This window comes from Camellia sinensis, chromosome 2 (assembly GCF_055761805.1).
Source record: "Camellia sinensis isolate YWXY chromosome 2, ASM5576180v1, whole genome shotgun sequence".
Classification (NCBI taxonomy): domain Eukaryota; kingdom Viridiplantae; phylum Streptophyta; class Magnoliopsida; order Ericales; family Theaceae; genus Camellia; species Camellia sinensis.
Genome location: NC_138962.1, coordinates 22,938,551 through 22,965,923, shown reverse-complemented (window position 1 = coordinate 22,965,923; position 27,373 = coordinate 22,938,551). Strand labels below are relative to the sequence as shown.

The window sequence follows — 27,373 nt, the reverse complement described above, 5'->3', positions numbered from 1 at the left end:
CAGCAAGTAGATGGGGAGGATTCGGTGAAATCTCAACCATAGGGTGATCTTCATTGATGATCGGAGGATCGGGATCATTAGAGGTTGTTCCGGCAGAGATCAGAGTGATCTCGTCGGAAGAAGCCATCGTTGGTGCGTAGATCTCAAGCTATCCGTTAGAGAGAGATAATAATATATTATTAGATGTGCATACATCCGCTTTCTTTTTCAAACACTCTCATAATAATTAAGGTGATATTTCAAGTAGTAACTTGTTCTTATATTATAAGTATAGATATAGATATAAAGATCGAGACATTTAAAAAATATATTTTACTTTTATCTATGGTTGTTTGATAGATTAGGGGGTGTTTGAGAAGCTACTTTTTAGGTTTTTTTTTTTAAAAAAAAATAATGTTAAAAGAAAAAAATTAGTTTTTTGATTTTTTATTTTAAAAATCTATAAAAAAATAGAGAGGTTATGTGACTCAAAAGAGGTTAAAAACCAAAAAATTACTTTTAACCTCTTTTTCAAAAACGATCAAAATATCACATCAAATTTATAATAATTTTATTTTTTCTCTTACAAATATGAAATCAAATTACAAAAAAATCCAACCATCTTCTCAAACACAACTATTTTAGCCTACTAAACTAGTCCAAAACTAAAATAATCTACTAAAATAGTCAATTTTCCAAACACCATCCATGTGTTAGTTTTTTTATTTATTATGAACTCAACTATATATAGACTAATCCGCTTATCATACTTATCATGTTATTGTAAGTAAATTTAAAAATTATAATTATACATATATGGTATTTCATAAAAGATTAGTGAACAATTTCACGCTTTCTTTCCAAAGAAAGATTAGTGAAATACTATTAGTTGCAGCTTTTACCAAATAACATAATTTATTTCATTTATTTTTTATCATTATTTGTTTTACAAGTCCACCACAACAGTGGGGGAACAAAATGATTTTTTTGGCAAGGGTAGAAGTGTAATTAGAATTGAAAAGTTAAAAAAAGAAGTTACTTGATAGATCATGTGAAAATTAATCAATGTATTTGGTTTTAATTTTTTGAATTTAATTTTTTGAAAATTGAATTTTTTATTTTCTTATTTTTTTATTTTTAGTAAATATTTTTAAAATGTTAAGTAATTTTTTTATTTTTAAAGATACACCTTATTTAAATGTATCTAAAAATATATATATTTTAAAAAAATTAATAAATACACAAAAATACTAAAAATGTATTGAATTTTAGTTTTTTTTTGTATTTTTTCGTATTTAACAATTTTTTTAAAGATTTTTCTTCACAAATATTATAATTTTTAAATTTATTTATGTTAGGTGTGTTTAAATTTTTTTTAAAAAAAATTACTTAAAATATTAAAAAAATTAAGTGAAAACAAAAAATATGAAAAAAAATAGAATTTTCTGAAAAATAAATTTTGAAAATCAAAACCAAACAAAATGAATGGCGTTTTTCATTAAATACCATTAAAAAAGTCACTAATTGTTAATTTTTTTGCGATAGTTTGAAAATTTTGTTATAAAAAATGTCACTAATTATAAGTTTTAGCGACAATTTAAAAAAATTATCAAAAAAAAGGTCACTAATTTTCAACTTTCAGTGATAGTTTGAAAAAATCGTCACATAAAAATGTCAGTAATTATAAATTTTAGCGATAATTTATAAAAATCGTGACAAAAAAAAGTTATTAATTGTCAATTTTAACGACATACGCAAAAGAGTTTCAAAAAAATTATTTTTAATAACAATTTTACTGGAACTTATTTCTAATAGAATTTTATGAAAACTATCAAACTATTAAGACTTAGAACTTACCAAAAAGTCTCATATATAAAGTTCAAACCCCATCTAATCCCAAAACAAAACACTTGCACCAATTAGTCATATATATTTTTAATTGTTACAAAAAAAAAATTATTTTCTTTTTTAATTTACAGATGTTGTTAGATCCCACTACCATCGGACTTCCATCAGACGGTCACTGGAGATTCGCCAGAATGTTCAACATCACTGGGAAGTCGTCGGAGTATTGTCGGAAGTTCACCGGAGTGTTATGAATGTCAATGGCAGTCGCCGGAATGTCCAGAACATTCGTTGGACATTAAGGAAATCGTTGGAGACTCACCGAAATGTCTAGAATATTTTCGAAAAAAATAAATAAATAAATTGAGAAATTAAAGCGAAAAAAATAATAAAATGTGCTAAATATTGATAAACTAAAAGAAAAAAAAATGTAATGACAAAAAATAGCAATAATGGGAAAAAACATATGTTATTTTTCAATTTTTGTAGGGTTTAAACAAATAATTTCCAATATTGATCAAACTGAAAAATAAGCTTTGAAACTGTAAAATGTTACAGTTTCAGAGCAGAAATCTATTAAGCATTTATCCTTATTAATCAAACTAGAAAACATGTTATGAAACTGTAAAATTTTATAGTTTTAAATAATGTTTTGAAACTACAAAATTTTAGAGTTTTAAGCCATGATTCATTTCAGCGCCAAAAAAAATTGAAATTACAAAATTTTATAGTTTTCACCGCCTGTAACTAAAACTCGAAAACAACTTGTTCATAACCTAAAAATTTTCTCCATTAAAAAAAAAAAGAACTGTATAGTAGAGAAAATATAGAAAAATTAAGAGATCGAAAGAGAGAGGCAAATATAGAGAGATGATTGCACTCTGACAATTATTATTTATTTAGATCTAGTTGGATCTGATGTAGATCTACATCAGATTTAAATAAATCTACTCATCTTCTTCGTCGAAAACATATCTTCTTCATCATCAATGTGGGTGAAGTAAGGAGTCGGCGGTCGGTAGTTGCCGGTGAACTCCAATCAATGTAAGTCATTGGTCGCCGGTGATTATATATCAGAAAGAGAAAGAGAAGGAGTAAAATGTGGTTGACTGTCAATGATCACCGAAAATTAGAAAAAGCAAAAGAAACAGAGAAGAAAGACAAAAAAAGAAAAAAAAAAAGTTATAGGACTTTTGAGTATAAATAAAATGTTATGGGATTAAATAAGTTACACGTTTTTTTAAAGAAGACTTCTTGGTAATTTGTCCTAAGACTTATTAGTAGTTGACCCAAATAAAAATGGGGGCGGACTTTGGAGTGGGCTAAATCATTGCCAAAATTTCAAATCCGATTTTAATATGGGCCTTTAGAATTGAGCTTCTTTACGATCATAAACAAGTGGGCTAAAATCGGGATGGACTCCGGAGTGAGCTAAATCATTGCCAACAATTCAATGGGCCTTTATAATTGGGCTGATTTCAAATCATAAAAAATATGGGCCATAACGGCCCATGTCTACCCCTTAACCACGAAAATAACTGTACGTGTCCAATCAACATCAACCCATGAAGTTTTGAATGAGCCCATCATAGCCATGAAACCATGAAGAAGGGCAAAGCACTTTTGGGCTTATGGCCCACCCAAATAGAACGAAGAAGAATGGAAAATTATATATCAGTGAAAATTGTGGTGAATAATTACAAGTCTAAGTTTCCAGTGCAAGTTACAGCAATGGGTCGAGGGATTATGAGTTTCGCACGCGAATTATTCATTCTAAACTCAACTATTTAAAAATAAACTCTGAAAATAAAACCAAACATTACAAATTTCTAATTGTGATAATAAAAAAAAAAGAAGGTAAAATTTCAAATAAATGATATTTGTACAAAATATTACAAATTCAAGGAAAAATTTATAATTTTAATTATTAAAATTAATAAAAAAAAATTCACCTATTTGTAAATTTCTTTGGAAACTTGTATTGAAGTGCAATTTCTCCACAAAAAAAATAAATAAAAAATAAAAAATTCAATGGAGTCTTTTCCACATGTATAATAGTAATAGCAATATATCTAAAAATCTCATTGGCCAATTATATCTTTTAGTGTTAGTTATAAAATATTCAATTTTATTTTCTTGAATAATGTTAAATGCATTAAAATTCTTATAATACATCTGTCTCAATATCATTGGATATCATAGTAAAAAATAAAAATATAAATTGACATAAAAAATGATAAAATATATATATATAGAATGTTAAATAGTGCCAAAGTGTGACGTGGCAATTGCGAATTGGGTAGTGTTTTACGTAGTTATTATTCATTGGCCTGTTGTACGTGGCTGATTTAAAATTTAAAAAGAAAAAGAAGAAGAAAGCAAAACTTGCCACCTGGGCCAGACTATTTGAAATTTCTACACGCTTGGGTCGATTTTGGATGGGTATTTGAGTTTAATAGTATTTGGATCGTTAAAAATCCATTTACCATTTAGAGTAAATATTTAATTTTCTTATAATTTTAAAAAAATATGATAATATTATTTTTTAGGAGGATTTATTCGGAAATATTTTTTTTAAGTATTTATATCCTAATTAATTCATAACATATTCTTGTATTTTAATAAATTTTATTATTTAGACGTTTGATCCATCAAATCTTAATTCTCATATTTAAATATTTTATAATGTGAATAAATGTGAATGTTCATGGAACATTAAGATTTATTAGAATAAAAAAAATAATTTGGATTAAGTGGAACATAGGAGAAGAGAGATTGATGAATAAGTATCCCTATTTTTAATTCATACAATCAATAAAAATAAAATTAAGTATTATATGAATTAAATTTTTTAACGAACTTAATATAATTAAATTAAAATTTTAAAATTTACTATATTTTCTTTAAATTTTGGAAGGTTCAAATTTGTAAATCAAGTATAACGCAGCGGATAAAATTTTCAGATCATACCTTAAGTGATAGAACCTGAAGTGAAGAATCTCGTAGCTTCAAAATGTGAACAACGAACCCCCAGCAGTGGAGTAATACTACAATATGAGTATCACCCACACAAGTCACAGTGTAAAAAGTTTGTTCGTTGTTTTAATGGGAGAGAGTCAGTATGGGAAAAAACATGCGTTGTTTCATTAAAAAACATACGCTGTTTCATTATATCATATCCTATATATCGTATTAGATATATAGGCTAAGTATATCTTCTATCCATATCAGTTGATATGATAGATATAGATATCATGAATGAGTTATCCAAATAAGTTTTGAATTCAAATTCAAACTTACATGGATAAGATTCAAAAGGTTCATGGGTCATGCCACATGAGTGCCCAATTTCTAACATCTCTCACTCATACATGAGTTGGCATGACACTACTACATCTTTGTCTCAATCTCCTCAAAAATGAACAATCTCGTACTAGCCAATGTACCGTGCGACTGCTGAGAACACCTGCATGTGGGAGCTTTATACTAGAAACTCAATATGAGTCAGTATAGAGACATCAACCAAAAAATGAACAGAAATAGTGTCTCATGTACCCAGACCCATCTAGCTACATCGGTCCAAAAAGCATCTTTAATCCCTCAAAGAGCATGTTTGACTCTCCTAGGTCCCGCATATATTCACACCCAATCAGCATCCCATAGAGAGCGATGTGAGTTGTCGATAGTGAATATAGAGTAGAGATATAGAACTAGATGATTTTCCCTTTACCCTCATATCATTTAATTTGAAATTGACTGCTTTCCCAATAATGTCCCTTAAAGCCGAATCATACATAACCGCAGACAACATACCAAAGTAGTTGAACATCAACTCTTCATCTTATGACACAATCAAAGGTCACAAAAGGCACAAAGTGAAGTCATTTAGGGAAAAATGACTTTTAGGACTCACACAGTAAAGAAGTAGGGATCCATTCTTTCACCTCGCTAACGGGTCAATAAGCACATGCAGTACGAATGCATGTTATAATGGAGTAACTCTTCCAAAGAGTGATATTAAACTCACACACCATAAAGATCTTAGTCTAGTCGCTCTTAAGCGCACAAGTCGCTTCCTAGCATCTAACTCGAATTCTCTATTTGCTCGCCTCTCAGGCATGAAATGAGATCTCGCATCTGGCTATCCATAACAGACACATCATGGAAAAATAGGTACTAACACCCATGTTTGGTCCTTAACACGAACTCATCTTGGTTGTAACCAAGGCGACATACATAGTGGATAATTTAAGCCTCTCTTGGCTCCAAATAAAAATAAACCACTAGTCTCATCCTTGCTCGCTCCTAAGCGCCAAGGGCGATTGCTCGTGTGAGTGAGCCAATCTTGCCTACTAACATCATCATCTGCTAATCATTATGACACAAACCATAATAATGTCAACATCTCACCATCTCACAACAAATAAGTGATCGATTTTAAAAAAATGACCACAGCTTGCGCAATTCTAGATTCCAAACATAAGCCTTATCAGCACCTCTTGCGATAAGTATATACAATGGAATCCACCATGTGCGCCTCACATGAAGTGATTCAAGATCACTATCTCTTGCACAATAACCTCTTTAAAGATATTTTGGTGACGAATTTCCGTTCATTCTGGATGCGCCTAACTAGCACATTGAGTCTTACAATGGGCAAATTTATATACTACTAGTAAAGCATTCTATCTACAGTCTAATGAGCAAAGTCAATGTCTAAACAACTCAGTTGACCATTTACCAAAGATAACACTTATCATGTCGAACACGCCCACATAGCGTATTTTAGGCTCCCACAACAAAACAAAAAAAATCAAGGAGTATAGGTCGTCTGTTTCTCTCAAAGACAATCCGAGAATTCACTCAATAGCTAAGGCTCTGACTTTTACCGATAGGTAAGTCAATGGGTTTGCAATTTTGCATCTAGAATCATTCTAGGATATTCCTTATGTAAGTCATCAAAGACAAACTGGGAATTCTCCCAAAACAATCCCATAAGGATCCTACATCCGAGCATATAAATTATATCACCCATGTCCATCGTATCTAAAACAGAGGATTGCCCATCCTAAGTGGCAACAACCTTATAAATTCCTGGCTCATAATGACTAAGTAAGGAAAAACTTCTTTTGGACCATTGATCATGCCTTAATGGTCTTCATCGATCATCATTGGCCTATCATGGCTTGACGAAATCTAAGAACCACTATTTGGATAACTGTTTTAGGCTGTAAAAGATTTATTGGAACTAGCAACCTTTTTGCGCTCCCAACTTTTCACCATAAAAGTAGAAGGCAAATCCCTACGGATCTACTTATCTAATTCTCCAACGAGAAGTTGGGTCACAACGTCCACAAATCAATATTCTGAACTTATGTCAATTATAGCCTAAGTTGAAATAACCTCACTCCCCAGGAGAAAGTCTTCTCTTAGTTTACACCTTCCTCAATGGTGCGACTTTTTGGTATCTAGCGAGCCTTATGCCTCAACAATGACTATCCAAATTACGCATAACTTTAGAATAGTTTCGCGTCATAATGGAAAGTCAACTAAATTATAGAAATGATTAATCCTCAAAGACTTTGTCTTAAACTGCGCAACATTGATCCACTTTCTAAAAACAGGGGACTAGAGCGTTTGGCATTGTCCTAGGCTCTTTATCATCTTGTGGAGCAATCATGAATGTTTCCTTCTCAATCACCCAGTGATGACGTGGGAAATTTTCACATTTGCTACCATGCAACAAAGAATGTAGAGTATTCTTCTCTAATGGAATAATCCACTAGTAGGCACATCGCTCCCACTATCCCTAGGATATTGGAAATTTCTCTTCATTCTCAACTAGGTTACATAAAGCGCTATGCTTTGAATTTTCTATCTTATAGAGTTCCAAAACTCTATTCACGTCACATTTACTAAGAAAGCTTTATGTGACTTAGTTACACTACCACAAAGCTGCTTACCTATATGCACATCACTCGGAGGGTTTACATGACAGCATACAATAATGCGCCACATGACCCTATATGTTTACAAGACAACATACAATAATACGCTATAGAACCCTAGGTCTTAACTTCGCAACCTAATGAGAAGTAAAATAAAGATAAGCTACTTAACGGTTACAAATCGCCTATAGATGGCTCTCCGCTAACCCATTACTCAAATGGAGTGTAAAATCTGATATGGAGGGCACTTAGTCAAGGATATAGGCAACAAACTAAAGTGCAATTCCCAATTGAGAAACATTTTGCGCCATTATCCACCTAACATTAACAATACTTAATTCCTTATCTCTACTACACCATTGTATTGTTGAGTACTAGGAATAATCAATTTTCTAAGCATCCATTTCTCTTTACAGAGTTTTCTAAAATAACTCAAATAGATACTCGCCACCTTGGTCAAAACTAAAAGCACGAAAGCTGTTATCTCATTGATCTCGACCTTTTATGTGCAATGTCAAAAATCATTTCAAAACTTTTGACTTATGGGAGATCAAATAGTCTTGACTCAAATGCATATTATAATCTATAAATGTGTCGAGATTGATATCATAGTGGACTAAATGCGCCAATACAGATGCCCTTCTACGGCTTTCCTACTTACTTGTGCGCAACCATTGCGAACAAAGTTACACATTCACATGAGAGCAGTATGTCACAAGCGAGTGGGCCCAAGAAGGCCTACTCAAACCATCCTGCCATCATCTCATTAATGTGATTAAGTATAATAAGCTACCGGTTCATGACCTATGTCATAAACTAATTACAATCATCCTAATGTGTGAGTTCTCGAAGACAAGTTTTAAAGGTTTAGGCCCAACTAGATAATGACTCATAACTAATTCATATTCACTAGATCATAAACGGATATCACGGAGATATCAAGTGCGCCTAAGTCGCAAATTTAACTAGTAAGTGCTAATCCCCTGCACTTTCAAGTCAATTTTATTCTCCATACACTTTACTGCATCTAGTTGAAAGATGACGATGCTCCTCTTGCCATCTCTGTTTCTCGCTTCATAGTTACTTGCAATCAATTATACTATCCACAAGAAGGAGAAAATAAGCTATCAATCTATGACAGCTCCCGAAGTAACTTAAGCACGAATTAGGTTAAAGAGTCTAATTCAACACAATGCTCTCACGAGCCATGCGTCAAATTCTTAGAGTCATAACAACCTTGTCGACCTTGACCTTTTCATTACTATGCTACAACGTTTGCACTTAGTGGTAAACATTATTCAAAAACATTAGCCTAGCTAAGGAACCATACAAAGAAGCACTTCCTCATGTCTCACACTCAAGTGTAGAAACAGTAAGTGTCCAGACTTAAACAAGTTGGCAATACTAATAGATTTTGTAGCCACTTGGCGCTAATCTCTTTACTTAGTGTTAATAGATTTTTCTGCTACTAAGCGCTAATCTTTTAACTTCAAGTGATACTTTAATGCACACTATAATAGTGCATGAAATTTTGCTCCATCCACTCCCAATAGTTGGATAGAGAGCAAAGCACTGCTCATACTAGCTACTCATCTTACACTTAATGACTAATTCATTTAAGCTCGCATTTCTTGGATGGCGTGACTCTTAAATGTTACTTCATCCAATGATGCAATATCATTACAAGTCAAATTACAAAGTCAATTTGCATAGCTCAATAGTCAAGATCATATACAGATCTATTGAGGGCTTACTAATTTTATAACTCCAAAACTCGCCAACCAAAAATACGTAGCCTGCCGCTAACTATAGCGCACGCATTAATTTTTATTGTGCCAAACAAGGCAACAAAACCACGACGACTTTGAGTCATGTTTCTTTACTTTGGCTCAATTAAAGTCTGACCTAAAGTCTTCAAGACTTTTGCTTATCTAAAGAATAGGATTACATTGTTTACCTTTGAACATCTCTACTAAGTCTAGGTCAACCAAATTAACTTCCATAAGCAAAGTCAATTTAGAGAGAAATTTGCATTGAGATTAATTTGATTAGCATAATATAATTTTGCCACAAAAATCTAAATTAAATAGTGACAATATTACACAAGTCGCAAGATCGAAAATCCGCTATGCTCGTAATCATCTCTTGCGTCACAAGTAACAATTATCCAAATTTTAATTTAATTTATGCGCAAAATATTAGTTTTCGGGAGTAAATCCACAAAGATTTCTCTCAACCGAACAACCTCCCACTGACTATGGCATGTCTAAAAGCATGATAAAATATTCTAATTCCATACAATAGCATCATAATATAGGTTCACAATCAACTCATACTATGTTACAATTAATAATGGAATTTCAACAAATAAAAAATTAATCATGCTATTCGAATCACAACATATTAGAAATTCTAAAAAATAACAATATTCTGTATTTAATGTTCAGATTATGCCATAATATAAAGTATATCACTTCTGAAGTTTTCTGAAATTTTTTAGTATTTTCTGGAATTTTAAATAACTAATAAACACACATAAAATTAGAAATAAATATTTCAGAATCTGGTAAACTGAAAAAAAAAATACCAATAAATAGTAAACCTTTGCAGTAGTCTACAATAAAAATTTCAACCCTAGAAAATTAGTCATGCAACACCAGATGCATTTTAAAACAGAAATAATGAATTATTATCTCAGGAAAAATATTTTTTATTTTCATAAAATTTTGAAAATTTTACAGAAGATAGAAAATTTAATTCCGAGTCTAACAGTACCAACCACGCTTAAAACAAAGCTATAACGAATTATTTATGACCATTTAACGCGATTCAGAATTTAAAAAAAAACAAACAGCGCCGTAGCACCCAGCAGTCAAGCCAGCGCAGAAAACGGCGCGGCTCGGCTCGGCGCGGCACGCATGACAGCTTGAACGACGTGCGCGTGGACAACGCGGCTGACGCGCGCATGATGGCGCAGACAGCGCGCGCGTGGTAGCGCACCTGGCGTGTGGAAGCGCGTGGGGGCGCGTGTAAGCGTGTGGCAGCGCGTGGAAGCACGTGACCACCACGGACGGCGTCATCTAGCGCATGCGGCTCACGTGTCGCCTTCTGGGATATTTTCTGGTCTAATTTTGATACTGCCGAATTTCATTTTCCAAAATAAAAACATTTGTGGTCTCAAAAATAACGTTTAATGAACATAAATTTCTTCCTCCTTAAGCCATCAAGAAATTAAAAATGAACCCAAATTAGGGTTTAATATATCTCATCAAACGTAAATCCAAATCTAACAAATAATATATGGTTTCGAAGGTCTCGAAAGAAGAATTATAAATATGTAAGATTTGTAGACTGAAATTAAAGCATGTAAAACCATCATTCATGTAAAATTATTAATTTTCATGCATATATCGTGTATATATTTATATAAAATTATACACATTTTAATGCATAAAATAAGCACGAAAATACCCATTAATGCTTTAACACCAATGTAAATCAAGTATAACGCAGTGGGTAAAAATTTCAGATCATACCTTAGGTGATAGAACCTGAAGCGAAGAATCTCATAGGTAAATCACGTGCTTCAAAATGCAAACAACGAACCCCCAGCAGTAGAGTGATACCACAATATGAGTATCACCCACACAAGTCACAACACAAAAAGTTTGTTTGTTGTTTTAATGGGAGAGAGTCAGTATGGGAAAAAACATACGTTGTTTCATTAAAAAACATATGTTGTTTCATTATACCATATCTCATATATCGTATCAGATGTATAGGCTAAGTATATCTTCTATCCATATCAGTTGATATGATAGATATAGATATCATGAGTGAGTTATCTAAATAAGTTTTGAATTCAAATTCAAACTTACATGAATAAGGTTCAAAAGGTTCATGGGTCATGCCACATAGACACCCAATTTCTAACAAAATTCATTTAGTTTTTTAAACTATGTTCGAATTTGGTTTGATAGGATTTTTTTTTTTTTTTTTTTTGGTTTAATCAAATTTTATATATCTTGAAATGAATTAAACTATTCTACACCATTTCAATTAAAACACGGTACAAAAATTGAAAGGTAAATTATTAATAGGTTCTAATAATTTAACTTAATTCCCATTAAATTCTATTGAAAATAAGTCCTACTAAAATTGTCACTAAAAATGATTTTTTGTGATAATTTTTTGCAAGTCACTAAAAATTTAAGATTAATGACTTTTTTTTTATCACGATTTTTATAAATTGTCGCTAAAACTTACAATTAGTGATGTTTTTCTGTAACGAATTTTCCAAACTATTGCTAAAAGTTAAGAATTAGTGGTATTTTTTATGACATTTTTTTAAAACCGTCACTAAAACTTATAATTAATGATACTTTTTTGTGACAATTTCAATGTCACTAAAAATTAACACTTAGTAATGTTTTTTAATAGTGTTTGATGAAAAACGCCATCAATTATCATAGAACATATTGGACAATAAGTCCACCTATTAAAACTTACACGTAATTCTGCCAAAATAAAATTAAATAAACTTTAAAAACATTTAAAAGTTATTAAATTTTTAAATCAAACATGTATGATTTACTATTTAAGTTAACCATTTTAGAACCTTAATTTTGTGTAATGACCCTGTCGTCAGTGCTCAAATTCAAGTTCAGAAAATTATAGTGCGAATGAAAATTCCTTATTTGTATCCTCTTTAACTATGAAAAGTTAAATGGTTACACCACAGCTCTCGTTAAGTGATGAACTTTATAGTATCATCACTAAACTTCAAATATAAATGATGTAACTTCAAAAGAATATGATGTGGATATAATGAATCATGGCTCTTATTGGGTTGGTTTTGGTTAACAAATTAAACGGATTGCTTTTATGGAATCAATGGAATTGCAAACCCTGTAAGCAATACTTTTCAAGATGTGTAGTTTAAGATACTCAGCTTATACTTGTATAATTATTATTATTATTTTATTTTATTTCTCCCGTATACTTGTTTAAGAGTTCTTATTTATAGTCAAAGGTAGCATCATCTCAACTCACTCAACTAAGCCTTGGTTTGGCAATCCGGTTTTGGGCTAATTTAGCCACATCTGTCCAAAATAGGCTAAATTAGTCACAAAAGACAATACACATTCACGTGTTGGGAAACAACTCAGCATCGATGGAATTTACCAAACTACCCCATAGTGCCAATCTATTTCACACCCGCACCAATTCAAACCACACAACACTCTCTCACCTAGGGCACTGACAGACGCTGAAGGAAGGAGGCGAAAACATGACGCTGAACGGCGAAGAAGAATAGCAAGGCTCTCCATAGCCCAAGCCCACTAGAGTGCACATTGGTGGCGAGAATGCATCCATCGCGTCCTCGACACCACCGATCGCTAGAATTTATTTATTTTTGTTTTGCTTAATTAAGTCTCCTTCAACCAGATCTAGTGGGTTTATCTCTGAAAGGCATTGCTCTGGGTGATTCAAAAATTTCATCCAAATATTTGTATGTGTTTATGTTCTTTATTTGTTTTGTATAATGATGGATGGTCCATAATCAAATTCTGATGGATTATTACTTTCGGTTTTCTTTACAAATTATCTATGAAATTTTTGGGGTCTGTTACCGAATTTTCCTCATCTCTTTCATTCTTGGCAGCATTTGTATGTCGATCCGTGTTCGTTCTTTTGGATTTACCCTGCTTATCTTCAACTTTTGTTGAGTAATTCTTGAAATTATTGTACACACAATGATGAAATGGAAGTCCTTGATTTTATTGCCGAAATATTTTTTTCTTAATTATTGTACACACAATTAATGAGACAAACCTTATTCTCATTTTCTATTACTTTTATTTTTTTTCATTTTAAGGGTTATTAGATATGGTCCGATCGATTGATTTAAATATAAATATATATATATATATATATCTTTAAATGAATTCACACAAAAAATGTACATATAAAACTCATTTTTGTTTGTCCCATTAATTTTTGGATAATGTATGTCGTGTGAATTTATAGATGGTGAAAATATGATGAAATTTATCTAAAATATGATGAAAGGTTATCACTTCCTTATCACAACCTTTGATCAAATCAAAGACTTTGTTCTAAACTTCACAAAATAAATTCTTCATACCCAGGGGTTCATATTGAGAACCCCCATAGAGAATCATTCGTTGAATTACAGGGGGAAAAATCATCATACAACTCTTGTTATTTTCTACTTTATCAACTTTATTACTTCTCAATTTTGTTGCTAGTATTTTCTATCTTATTGGTCTAGTGTTTATTATTTTTGCTGTTTGGAAAAAAGGGGAAAAAAAAGATCTCAGTTCAATCTATCTGAGCTTTCAGATGGATAAATCAGTTCAACAACAACTTGAACAGTTCGCTGCATCTATCAGAACTAAAAGTTAAGTGTTATAATTATTTGGATTTTAATACTTTTTTAAAGTCTTAATGATATACTTTATTTACATCAACTTGGGTGTAGAATAGTCAAATAGACACGCATTTGCCAATATTACGTTTTATAGGAAAATACTAAAATATACATAAATTGTATAGGAAAATTTATAATATACTAATGACATTTTTGTAATTATAATCCTCATGAACCTTTGACTTTCAACAAATTACTATCTATGAAAAGATAACTGGTATTCCTCTTCAAAAGTATATATTTTATACTAACAGAAAAATAGCATAAGTCCACAACTTAAAGGGAATGGGAATAGCACAGTTAGGACATTTGATGTACACAGTTCTTATTTACTGTTAGTCGAGTGCTTTGTCCTTATAACATTTTTTTCTTTTGTAAAACCTCATTTTTAAATAACAAATGGGGGCATTTCTCATTTTATATATAACCAATTCCTGAACTCTGAAAGATGTGGCACCTACATGTTAACATATTAGTTTGTCACACGGTCAAAAAACAAACCATGGCTTCGTTTACCTCTACTGCAACTTCCACTACAAGGCCACGTCGAATGTGTGCCTGTGACTATGGCCAATATGTTGTGAAGATATTCAGATCGACCAAAAATCCAGGGCGTCTTTACTTTTGCATGTCCCTGCCCTTTGGTGAGTGCCCAATTCATTAACGGTCATAATTGCATTTCATTCCGAACCAATTGACTAATAGTTTCGTCATTTTCACTCGTCAGCCCGCTGTCAGTTAGATTGGTTAATGCGAAGAACCAAGGAGACAGAGCACGGACTATGCCTTCTCCACAAACGACATTGCCATGCAATTGCGGGATGATGTCATACACATTCAACAGTCGTTGCGTCTTCTTAAAACCATTGTTTATGTGCTGTGCATTGTCGTCGTCATTTTATTGTTGCGTATGTAAGGAAACTTAAAGTTTCTAATCAAGGACTGTTGTTAGGATGTTGACTATAATCACTTTCATTTTGCCTTGCGTTCCATGACTAGTTTGGGGGAGACGTTAATGACTACTTTATGTATTGATTGTATTCCAATGTGCACTCGTTCTGCATGAATGTTATGTGTTGTTATTCTTATGTTAATTACTGTGCAGTGTTTATATACTATTAACTTAGCATCCAATTGTTTTGTTTACTGTGCAATGGTTATATATTATTTACGTAGCAACCAATTTAAATTACTGTGGTATGGTCATATATATATATATATATGTATGTAAATAATAAGCAATTTTGTGATGGTGATAATTTTGGCCCATAAATTACTTGGCTTAGCTGCGTGGTTAGTCCAAATGGCATCCATACGTACTTCTCGACATACCCCATCGAAAAACAAAAGCATTGCCCTAGAGAAGTCTAGCAATGTTGAAGAAACACACACAAGCAGTTCAACCACAAGGCATCCTAGGACAGTAAGTCACTCCGAATTTTCCTGTAGCTGATTGCCAATGAGATCACAAAAGGAAATCACTCATTCTTAGTCCTAAGCCAAGCTAGGTACAAGTCGTTGGCAAGGAAATTTAAAGGGAAAAAAAAAAAAAAAAACTGGAAAGAAACATGGGCCGAAATAGTTGAAGAATAAATACATGAGTCTGAAAAAAGAATGGAATGCTTGGAGAAAGTTGATGGATTCCAGCAAAGGAGTGCCAGGAATTGGCTTTGACATCGAAACTGGTATGTTTCAGGCGTCAGATGAGTGGTGGGATAAGATGGAATCGGTAAGTAAAATTTTATTTCCGCATGTTTGTTTCGTTTCATATTTTCCAATTACCAATTAAATTTTCTATTTTGGTTATTAGTGAAAATTCCACTTATTGCATGTACTGAATGTTTTTTTCTTTTTTTTACAATGTCCAATTTTGCAGGCAAACAAGGTGTGTGCAAAGTTTAGGAAAAAAAACTTTGGAACAGTACGAGTTAATGGAGACGGTCTTCTTAGGGGCATCTGCTACGGGTAAGAACCATTGGATCCCGGGAGAGAAAGTCGCTGAAGCTGCCGCTGTGTCATCCGATTCTATGGACAGAGTCGGACAGAATCGGATCCTAGACATTTGTTGATCCGATACCCGCATATGCAGACGACGTGGATTCAGATTCTTCAATGGAACCAGTTGATACAGCTGTGAAAAGGAAACGGACTCCGTCAACAAGTTCTGCAAAGTCGAAGAAAGCAACAAGTGGTGCGTCAATTATAGCGGAAAGCATGAATAATTTGACAAACGTGGTTCAGACCCAAAATCAGCAAGTTACGGTCAGGCACCTCACAGGTAACAAATCACTGTACACAATTTCGGAGTGCATGCAATAGCTTAGGAACATTCTTTCCCTTCTCAGTATGTCACTATTCCATTTTGCATCGACGTTGATGGATAACGCAGATTACCGAGAGGTGATGATGTGCCAGCCCGATGACGACCATATTATAGGCTGGCTGACACAGAAACAACTGCAATATAGTGCTGCGGCGCCGTTTGCGAACCTGTTTGGGGCTCGCTGGATTTGATAGCGGTGTGATGATGAAGATGGCCTTCCTTTGGTTGCAAAAAATGTTAATTACCATGGATGTTGGACTTGTAATAAACAATTGATACTTGTGTGTGCTATTTTTTTTTTCTTTTTTTTTTTTTCCCATGGGTTTGCTCAAGAAATTAAGATGTTTTTGTGTGTTTTTCATGATGCAACAGGATAGTTGTGTTTGTTTTTTATTATGGGAATTAAACTCGCAATGGCGGGCTGCCATGTCTTGCTTGTTTATTTGTTATTTATTTTGTTAGGCTTCTATATCGTTAGTTTAGTTGTGTTGGTAATGCAATAGATCTTTTATTGGTTTGTATATTACCAAGTTGCAGCAGGTTCGGTGTTTGTTTATTATGCGTTGATAGATTATTATATGCAATTGTACCCGTTTGTTAGGCATGTTCGACGTGGTCACACAACATAAATTTTTGGAAGGTCAAACAATGTATTTGAGAACTGTTATTACATTATCCCACTCCATCACGTGTAAATTGATTGAAACTATTGCAATGTTGTAGGTGTTGCTTAAATCGACGTAATGAACACGGGGGATGGAAGCAACAATGACGGTGCAATGGAAATGCTTAACCAAATAGTCATATAGTTTCAACAACAAAATAACTGCACATTCCCCCAAGCATGACGGTATGTCCAAGAGTGGTACGAAAAACACATATGTAAGACACCATGTCGCGCTACTATTTTGATCGGACATACATAGACAATTGAACTATATGCGGGCCATGTAGGTTGATTTGAGGAAAACGTGCACATGCTGAAGGAAGTTTTTGCGTCTTTGTGTCACACGTTAGTAACTAATTTCGGGTTATAAGTACCGCAACATGAACATGGCTTAACTGTTCAAAAAAGCGTTGCATATTTATCTATGTGTTGAGAGAGTTTCATAATCGCGAAATCCAAGAATGATTCCAACATTCGGGGAAGGCTGTGTCCCGACACGTGCATAATGTATTCGCGGTGATGAAGGAGTTCACTGTTGCACATTGCAAGCCAACATATAGTCAGCATCATATACATCCATACGTGCGGTCCAAACGAAAATACCTACCTTTTAAGGTACTATTTTCAAACCTCACTCAGTTAAGTTTGTTTCAATGTTTGAAAATTATTTTGACGTAACATGTGAAAAATAACCATGACATATACCCTTAGCAACAAGATAACTGGGTTGTTGGCAGGACTGTGTCGGAGCCATTAATAGAACACATGTTACTGTGCGAGTTACAAGGCCAGATGCCCCAACATATTTCAGTAGTAAATACTATCACACACAAAATATCATGGCCACGTGCGATTTTGACATGTGTTTCACGTTCGTATCGCTTGGATGGGAACGAAGTATGCACGATAGTCGCATCTTCAATGAGATAATAACAAATGAAAATGTCCCTTTTCCACATCCTGAAGAAGTTAACACATTGCATTTCAATTTTTTTGGTACATAATATTTGGAAAAATATCTTTACAAAAAATTATACAAAATTTGGTTGTTTATTTGAAATTATGGTACTTTTTATAGGAAAATATTATCTTGTCAATGGTGGCTATCCGAACCGGATAGGTTACCTAGCACCATTCAAAGACAGCTGTTACCACCAACAAGAATTTCGCGTTACTGAAAGGCATAAGACAACAAACACCTCCAAGAAATTATTTAACAAAGTGCACTCGTTGTTACGGAGTGTAGTGGAACACACTTTCGGCGCATGGAAAAATCGATGAGGATTTATTTAAAATATGTCTCGGTATGATTTTGCAAATATGCAAGTTTAGTTGGTAGGTGCGTCAATGGTGTTACATAATTATATACGTTGAAATACATGCAATCCAACAACTGTTAACCCTATCTTCAACGAGAAAGAGGCTATGGCAATAGTAAATGCCACACCGAAAATTCTACATGATGAGGATAGTTTAATGGTTGGGGATGAGAATCCACATATGGCATTGGTGCGAGATTGCATACGGGACAAGTTAGTATATATGCATAATAACATAATGTTAAGAAACATATAATATTTAACTAAAATATTTGTATGCTTGTAACATTATTAAGTCACAGTCAGAATGTATATGATTATATTATCCTGTACAATATGTATGTATGTACATGAAAAATTGAAATTTAAATGATTTACGTGCCTTATTTTATAAAATTATTGGGTTGAAAAATGACAAATTTTGTTATGTACTTATAATAATTAAGCAAGATAGCACGATGGCAAACCGTGATATTTTGATTTGACAATTGTGATAGAAAAATTAAAAACATTAAAACATTAAAATGGGCACGTAATATGTGGCCGTCAACAAAATTTTGGATAAAAAGTACCAATATGATTTGTACCATATTTTGTTCAACAAATTGGGTAAAGGAGAGAAAAAGTAATTTTCCAAAATAATTTTACAAAAAATTTAACAAAAAAAAAATATTTTAAAAATGTTCCAACAATCGATTACCATTGTTGACAAAAATATTTTGAGATGTTTGCCATTTTCTTTATAAAAAAAAAAAAGCCGAAATTATCGTTTTCCCAATAATAAAAAAAAAAAACCATAAAAAAGCATGCTAAACCAAAAATTTAAAAAAAAAAAAAAAACAACAAAAATAACAACAAAAAAAAAAAAAATTAATTGGCTAACGTGTCAGCCTCAACCCACCCGCCCAGCATTGGCCAACAAGTTGGGGAACACCTTCACCCCAAGGGCATTTGGATAATTTTACATGTGGACACCTCACCAAAAAATCAAAAAATCTATCCCAAACCAAGCTTCTTAGCCCTAGACTAAAATAGCTAAAAAATCAAAAGGTTAATCCACATTCCAAACGAACGAACACTAACTAATCATGTAGATTCTAATTAGGGTTGCAACTTGCAAGCGGATCGAGCAAAGTCTTAAGTCATTCAAGTTTGACTTTAAAAGTTAACAAACGTCATCAATAACAACAAAAACTTTAACGACAAATTGAAAATCACAAGACTTATAAATTTAACAGCTAGTCACCAAGAAATCTATTCATCAATGTAAGCTCTGAAGTAGTAGATCTAGTTGACCACAATTTGATCCAGTTGACCACAATTTAACATCACTCACTCGTAGCATCACTCACTCGTAGCAGCCAAACAGTAACCAAATGAACATTTCAAAGCAACCAAAATCACAATGAAATCCAATAGCTAAATGAACAAAGATTGGTAATTTCAATTCAATTATATATAAGCACAAAACAAAGCTATGACAATAGAAACAGCGATGAACATCACAGAAAATAAGCAAATTTTCCCAAACAACATTTTTGCATATGCCAATATATAAGCCCTCCGTCTTAACTATGACCAATGTCTATTTTTAACAAAGTCATTCTTGTCTATCAACAACTCACAAGAACAGCCCCAACCAAAATTCTCAATTTGTTTATTACATTCAAAATCATAATCAACTAAATAAAATAAAAACAAAATATTAAAAGTGGCGGAGACAGGGAAGCAGAGAAACAGTTCAATGGAAACTTAAAACTCTTGATCAATATTTTCTTACCTTTGCCCACAGATAAAGCATCAACTTGAACAGCACCGCTCCTGGAAGATGAGTATAAAAATATTCAGGGTTCAGCAGCTAGATCATCTTATCTGGGAAGGAGAGCAAAGCAAACCCGAAGCATCTGCCCCGACCACTGCAAGATCACAAACAGTACAGAGCTGCCCTTCCTGGCTTGGCACAAACCGGGAACTACAATAAGGGCACGAGACATCTTTCTGTCCTCGGTAAATGGGTACATGTGTTGCTCCACAAACCACAAATGGATTTCTGAAATCATAGTTCAGCTGAGTCACGTCTTTCATGTTCTTCTCAGCAGCCTGAAGCACTTGCCGGGCCATCTTTGCTTGGTTGTCATTCGTAGGATTGGTCTCCAAGAGCCGTCTCGCAAAATTGGCTGCCGTACTGAGGTTCTTAGCCTTGTAGCAAACGGTCATTGCGTTTTGCAACGCTAGCCTCAAGTGAGGCATTTGAAGGTTGCAGTGGGTAAAATAAGCTGCGAGCTCTTGTTGGCGTACTGGGTTGTCTTTCATTTCCTTCCTCAAGAGCTCCATTTGCAGACCCAAAACATACTCTTTCACTATAATGATCAATTCCTTCACTTCGTCAACCTCTCTTCTTGACTCGACCACAACCAATGGAATGGTATGAAGGATACTAATGAAAAGCCGAAGAGCCTCAGTGAATTTCCCAGAAGTAGTGGCTTTGTAAGCAGCCTTTAGTTTCTCTTCCAATTGAGAGAAATTGAACACAAGTGCTGGTGGGCCCCTCACATTAGGGCTAGCAGACTCGCTCCATCCTCGTTCAATTGCCAGGGTTAACACTGGAGCAGATGAAAATGCATGTAGATAGGTATGGCTACCAGAATGAAGATCAAGAAATATGGATTTCAAAGGATTGAAGTTCTTTATTCCCAATTGCCGACTCAGCAAGCGCATTGCGGTATCGAAATTGCCAGCGGCTGCATGTTCGGCAGCGAGAGAAGATCTCTGGATCCAAATTTGGCTTACGGGCATGCCAAGAGTTGGGGCTACAAAAACTGCGGAGCGGGCATTGACTGCCTTTGGAGTATCTGACTCAGGAGGAAGCTCCAAATCCTCAAGATCCCATCCACCCTCTTCATCATTTTCTTCAGGTACTTCCCCATCCTCCAGAACAGCTGCAATATCCCCATTTTGTAAGCCATCGACATCAACCATATCGAGTTCTTCGCCCCAATCAGCATCGGCAGCCTCTTCATCTTCATCAGGAGCACCCTTCCCAATATTATCAAGCCCACCCTCAAATATGCCTCTCATGACTCTCAAGAGGGGCCAATCTCCACCACACAAAACGGGGGTTGGAGACATCAGAAGAGATGGTACTTTCCCCTTCGGCAAGGCAGGAACATTATCTCCCAATTTTGTCGCTAGATGTTCGGCAATATCATGTAGGCCGTGGACTGAAGCAGTGATATAAGCAAGTGGCAAATGCCCGACATTCTCCAAAATCTTAACACGCTCACGAACATCACCAAGATACAAAGCATTATGGAACTGACCCATGACATCGTTCTTGACCTCGGCAATTTTAAGCATTTTGGATAGTTTGTCCACATTGCCAGTAATGAGATAAAGGAAAGACAACCTCTCGAAATTCTTTGTCCTCTGGTAGGCATACTCAACAATTCCAGCATTACCTTGGCGAAGAGCCTCCACCCCTAATCTGTACCAATGATCCTTCTCATCAATTTCTTTTGCTGAAGCAACCGCAATTTGGATGTTCCCACTCTCGAGAGCCAGATTGAAACGGGTTCTCTCGTCTTTCACAAAATGAAGAGCAACTTCAGGGAATCCTTTCTGCTGCAAATAAGCAATCATTGCCTGCCCACAGAGCTGGGAGTTCCTTATCATGCTCATAACATGGTCATATTTCTTCTTCATTAAGGACAGCTTAAAGATATATTCTGTTGCATCAATTACTAGAACCTTGTTCTTTCCATCTCGGTCCAAGCAAAAAATCTTATTCCCTGAAACTTTTGTGATGTATATTGGGACATCAAGGGTCCTTATTATTCCACTATCTCCGTTGGGAAGGCAGTACTTGATGTGATTCAGGGTTGTATAAATGAAAACCCCATTGTCGTCCCAGGCTCCACTCTTCACACGAATCGTCTCGTGAAGGGTGCACTGGTGCACAAGTTTCTTGCTGGTAATAACTATAGCATGTTTGCTTAGCAAAGCTACACTCTCCATGTCATTTGACCAAATAATATACTTAACAAAAGGAGTTTGCAGATCACCAAGAATAATTCTCTGCTGAAGGTCAAATATAACAACCCTGTCCTCTGCCCTACAAAGCAAGTTCCCTGTTCCCGCATAGAATATTGCGTCAGCAGCAATAGGGAGACTGCTCTTCTTAACAATCTCATTCTTAAGGTTCTTGACTAGAATTTGATTGCTACTTTTGTCGATCACAGCAAACCTATTTCGAGCAACAAAGACTGCTGACCCTCCCATACCTCTTTTTGCCTCTTGCACAGTATCACCCCTATTAATACTGTCTTTAGGAATTGCATAGAGCTCATAAGAGCCACCATCAACATCAGAACAGATTAGAACAGCATTTTCTGTAGGACTGTATGAAAGAGTGCGTGGACCTTGATTTAGGCTTGTAGAACCAGGGCGTCGAATTGGAATCACTTGTGTGTCTCTCTGTGTTGAGAACTCATAAAACCGCAAAAAGCGATCTTTGGCATAGAACATAGCATCTCCACTAACAGAAAAGGCAGGCCTTTCTCTTTCCAACTTAAACACAATCATACCACTATCGTGACCAGCAGCTAGGAGATTCATCTCAGGGTGAGCTGAGAGAATCCAAAATCGATCATGCTCCCGCCGGAAAGTTTGAACACCAGTCCGCTTTGTTGCATCCCAAACACGAATGCTCTTGTCCTCTGAGTTGGAAACAATTATGTCCTGCTTGGCATGAAACATGACACATGACACATTATTCATGTGCCCCCTCAATGTATCCACTTCCCAAGCCTTTGTGTCTGGAAAAAAAATAGAATGCCCAAACAGTTATGATAGTTCTAATAAATCAATTATTAAAATGATAATTATATAACCTCTCTGGAAGTTTCACTGCTGTCCATGTCAATTGCGATGTCATAATTATTTTGAAACTTTCTAATCAGGTACAGACTAGGCTTCCAACGTTGGGGGAGGGTGGCAGAAGGAAAGTATGGGTGGACGGTGGGCTAGGTCGGGATTAAACGTTTAAATATTTATGAAATATGATTTAATATAGTCCCGATTGGACCAATCAAAAAGCATAGAAGACCAGTGATTGTCTCAATTTAGACATGCTCCCCATTACACATAAATCTATTTGAATATTACTCAACATGCCTTAAGCCTATAAAGCTTCTCAAGCGATCTAATTAAAAATTATAGAAGCTCACATAACGGACCAATGTATTTTCACTATTAAAAATTCATTGCTTTTAGAAACCAAAATATATATATATATTTAAAATGGTTTCACTCAAATCAAGAAACTATATTTCCTTGTTTATTACAAGATTTTTCATGTGGTTTATTATCAATGGTTTTTTTAACATAAGAATATATTGAATTTTTGAAGGGCCATTACATGGGGCATTAAATTTTGGAGGGCAACCCCTGCTGCACAAAGGGGGGCTTTCAAAATTTTGAAGGGGCCATATTGAGTTTGGGGTGAGGCCATTACATGGGGTTCAATAAATTTGAAGGGTAGCTCTCATATAAAAATGGGCTTTATCAAGTGTTTGGAGGGGCCAAGATCTCCTGACCCCCCTTTCCCTCCTCCCATGTTCCAATACTTGTGGTTAGACCCATTAATTACTATGACAGTTTGAAAATAACATAATAACTACCTTATGAACTAAAGAGGGGTAAAAACATAAAGGGAATTCTCCAACAACTGACCATTCATGCGCCACAGCTTCACTTGACGATCATCTGCTCCAGAGACAATCAAAGGCAAGGTTGGGTGGAATGAAGCCCAGTTGACTCCACGGTCATGACCTTCCAAGACATACTTAACAACGGCGTCCACCCCACCGAAAAGATCTGTGTTCATCTGACTCAACCGCAGAATGTCATCAGCAGGGGAGACAGTCTTCTTCCTCAGGGCACCAATATCCCAAACACGAACTGTCTGATCCAGCGAGGCTGACACGACAAGGTCTTCCTTAGGGTGGAATGAAGCACACATTACATAGTGATTGTGTCCAGTTAAAACAGATATACAAGTACGGGATTGCCAATTCCAAATCCTGATAGTCTGATCATCACTTGCACTCACAATCCAAGGATACTCATGGTGAAACTGCACAGTGCGGATGTAATCAAGGTGTCCAAGAAGAGTAAAAAGACACCTATGCAACTTGTAGTTCCAAACCTTAATCTTGTAATCATCTCCTGCATAAGCAACAATGTGGATAAGATGCTTACTGCTACCAAAACCCTCCACATAAACAAAATGTGCATTGTGTTATCAGTAGTGTAGCTAGGAATTTAATTGAGAGGGATCATTAAACAAGTCATTATCAATGTAAAATTTTTAGCTATACACAATCCATCAAAAGCAACTCCCACATGACACATTGTAATTTCATATCTTCCTAATTACATCAACAAATGTAATTTAAAAATTACATGTAAAAACAAAAGTTGGGAAATCATAAAGACAGACATCGAAGGTTGCAATGTAACAACTACTTCTTCTCTTGGCATAAAAGAGACAAATAAGGAGAACCAGCACAGAGCCCTCTCTCTTGCTTTCCTAAGGTGGCCGTTTTCCTCTCTTTCAAATAGAAGACTATTCAAACCTCAACGTATAATTTTATATATGTTATTTTTTCTATTCTATTGCGTTTAATTTGTAAAACCCATAAATTTATTGTTATGTTTCCTAAAGTCATTGGGGTCACTTTGTAAAAGTCGAAATTTTTTTGCTAAAAGTCGAATATACTATACAAAAATTTGAACATTCAGTGGTGTCAACTGACACCATTGACTAAGCCATCGCTACCCCCGTGTGTTATAACTCCAAACAAGGATTTATATTCAACAAGTTGTTCAAGTTTATAATTTTGTTTAAATGCAGATCCATTAAACTTCTTCCAAAAGACTTTAATCCTTCCCTGACAAAATATACGAAATTTTGTATCAACTTGGCCAAGACCATTAAAATCAAAATCAAAATTTAAAAAACAAAAAACAAAATGTCAAAATAAAGCAGCATAAAAGAAACACAACCACCAAATTGTTCTCCATGTGAATATTGAATACAACAAAAAGTCCAATTTATTGCATTTCATCAATGGCATACCATTTATTTCTTGACATTTTGACCCACTTCTACGCAGAATCTCCAAAAAAATAGAATCTTCTCAGCTATGAGGCGTACTAACATAAAAGCAGTAAAAGTAGAAATTTAAAAACATAATTCATATCAAACAGGTCTGAATCACAGCCACCTAAACTCCAAATTAACTAACACACTGTTTTTAAGAATGATTATTTGAGGTAGACGATGCAAAATCTAGGCATTAACATAATGCATCAAACCATTCACGAATATATCTATCGAATATCAATAACAAATAGTCTCATTAAACAGAATCCGATAATTTAAAATAAAAACAAACAAACTACAGAGAATCACCGCAGCTACAATGTAGAGAACTGTAAAAATCTAGGTCACTGATAGACTAAAATTTAAATTGACAGCAATAATTCAATACCTCCAGAGACAAAAAGTGGCTGAGATTTGTGAAAGTGAACGCCACGAACAGGACCATCATGCTCATCGAATCTGTCGATGAGAGTCCCCATCCTGTAATCCCATAGCTGGATCACACCGCTGTGAAGACTCGCGAGGATCCACGGTCTCTTAGTGTGGAAACTCAGTCCCTTCACTCTATTACTCTTCGTCTCAAATTTCGTCAACATTTTCTCCCAATCACAACAATTCTCAAAAACTCTGTACACAACAATCACTTATATCAAAAAAATCCACACAATTCTCCCCAAAAAAAAAAGTACCAAAATTAACGCGATTTGCAACTCAGAAGGCTCAATCCAGATCTCACCATACACGAATTACAAATCACGAAAACGCCCAATTAATCAATTTTTACTTAATCACTAAATAAAAACCTAATGATATAAATTAATCACAGATCTACAGAGATCATAGCTTTCTTTTTGATGAATTGATTCAGAAAATGATGCGAATATTTACCTCAGATCTGGCAAAGCTAAAAGATTGATCCGATTGGATTACACTACCGAACATGTACGAGATGAATAGAGAGATAGAGAGGAAGAGATAATTTTAGATAGAGAAAGTAATCTACAGGCTCGTAGATCCAGAGAGAGAGAGAGAGAGTGAATGGAGGTTTTGAGTTCTCTCGCAGATCTGCCCTCGTTGATTGTCTGCGTCAATTTGAGAGAGAGAGAGAGAGGGTGTAAAAAAAACTGAAGTATTTTTTGGTTGAGGGTCGGGGTGAGGCTGGTTGGGAATGATCATGTACATGTTGACTACGCAAATTCGGTATGCTCTAGATAAATAATGTCCGTCCGATTGAGTTTTGATGGTTATGATATTTTGGCCATATCTTGGCCTTGTTTCACAAGTGGATTTTGGGTTTTTTTTTTTTTTTTTATTTAAATCATATCAAATTTATAATTATTTTTTTCTTATAAATATCACATCTAATAATAAAAAGATATAATCATCTTTTTAAATACAAAAATTTTAATTTATTAAAATAATCAAAAAATAAAATAACACACTAAAATAATCAACTTTTTGAAATCGTTATGCTAGTCAATAAAGCTTCGGACCCTCAGTGGGGATACTGAGGGTCGCGTGTGATTGGTCAAAAAAAAATTATTATTTTTTTTTTTAACCAATGGGGAGCCGACAAGTCACTGGGGGTCGTCAGTGGGGGTCATCCCACTAAGGGTCAGAAGCATCACTCTTATGCTAGTTATCACATTCCTTTAATCTTAAGACTATGTTTG

At 34.5% G+C, this 27,373-nt stretch overlaps 1 protein-coding gene across 1 annotated transcript; it reads right to left on the bottom strand.

Annotated features, from left to right (window-relative positions):
• Positions 1-20,055: 20,055 nt before the first annotated feature.
• On the bottom strand, positions 20,056-26,885 carry LOC114263001 (coatomer subunit alpha-1). The gene is made up of 4 exons (XM_028203469.2): positions 26,589-26,885; positions 26,089-26,327; positions 24,266-24,760; positions 20,056-23,349 (listed from the first exon to the last, which is right to left on the bottom strand). The coding sequence occupies exons 2-4, from the start codon at positions 26,294-26,296 to the stop codon at positions 20,399-20,401; spliced, it is 3,654 nt and encodes a 1,217-aa protein (XP_028059270.1). The 5' UTR covers positions 26,297-26,327; positions 26,589-26,885; the 3' UTR covers positions 20,056-20,398.
• Positions 26,886-27,373: the final 488 nt, after the last annotated feature.

Bases quoted from the DNA above. Each gene is read 5' to 3' on its own strand.
- LOC114263001 (XM_028203469.2), bottom strand. From the start codon at position 26,296: ATGTTGACGAAATTTGAGACGAAGAGTAATAGAGTGAAGGGACTGAGT. The intron at 24,761-26,088 runs GTATTGAATTAT...TTGCTTATGCAG, and splicing joins GCCACTTTTTGTCTCTGGAG to GAGATGATTACAAGATTAAG. The intron at 23,350-24,265 runs GTCAGTTGTTGG...TTTTTTTTCCAG, and splicing joins GAAGCTGTGGCGCATGAATG to ACACAAAGGCTTGGGAAGTG.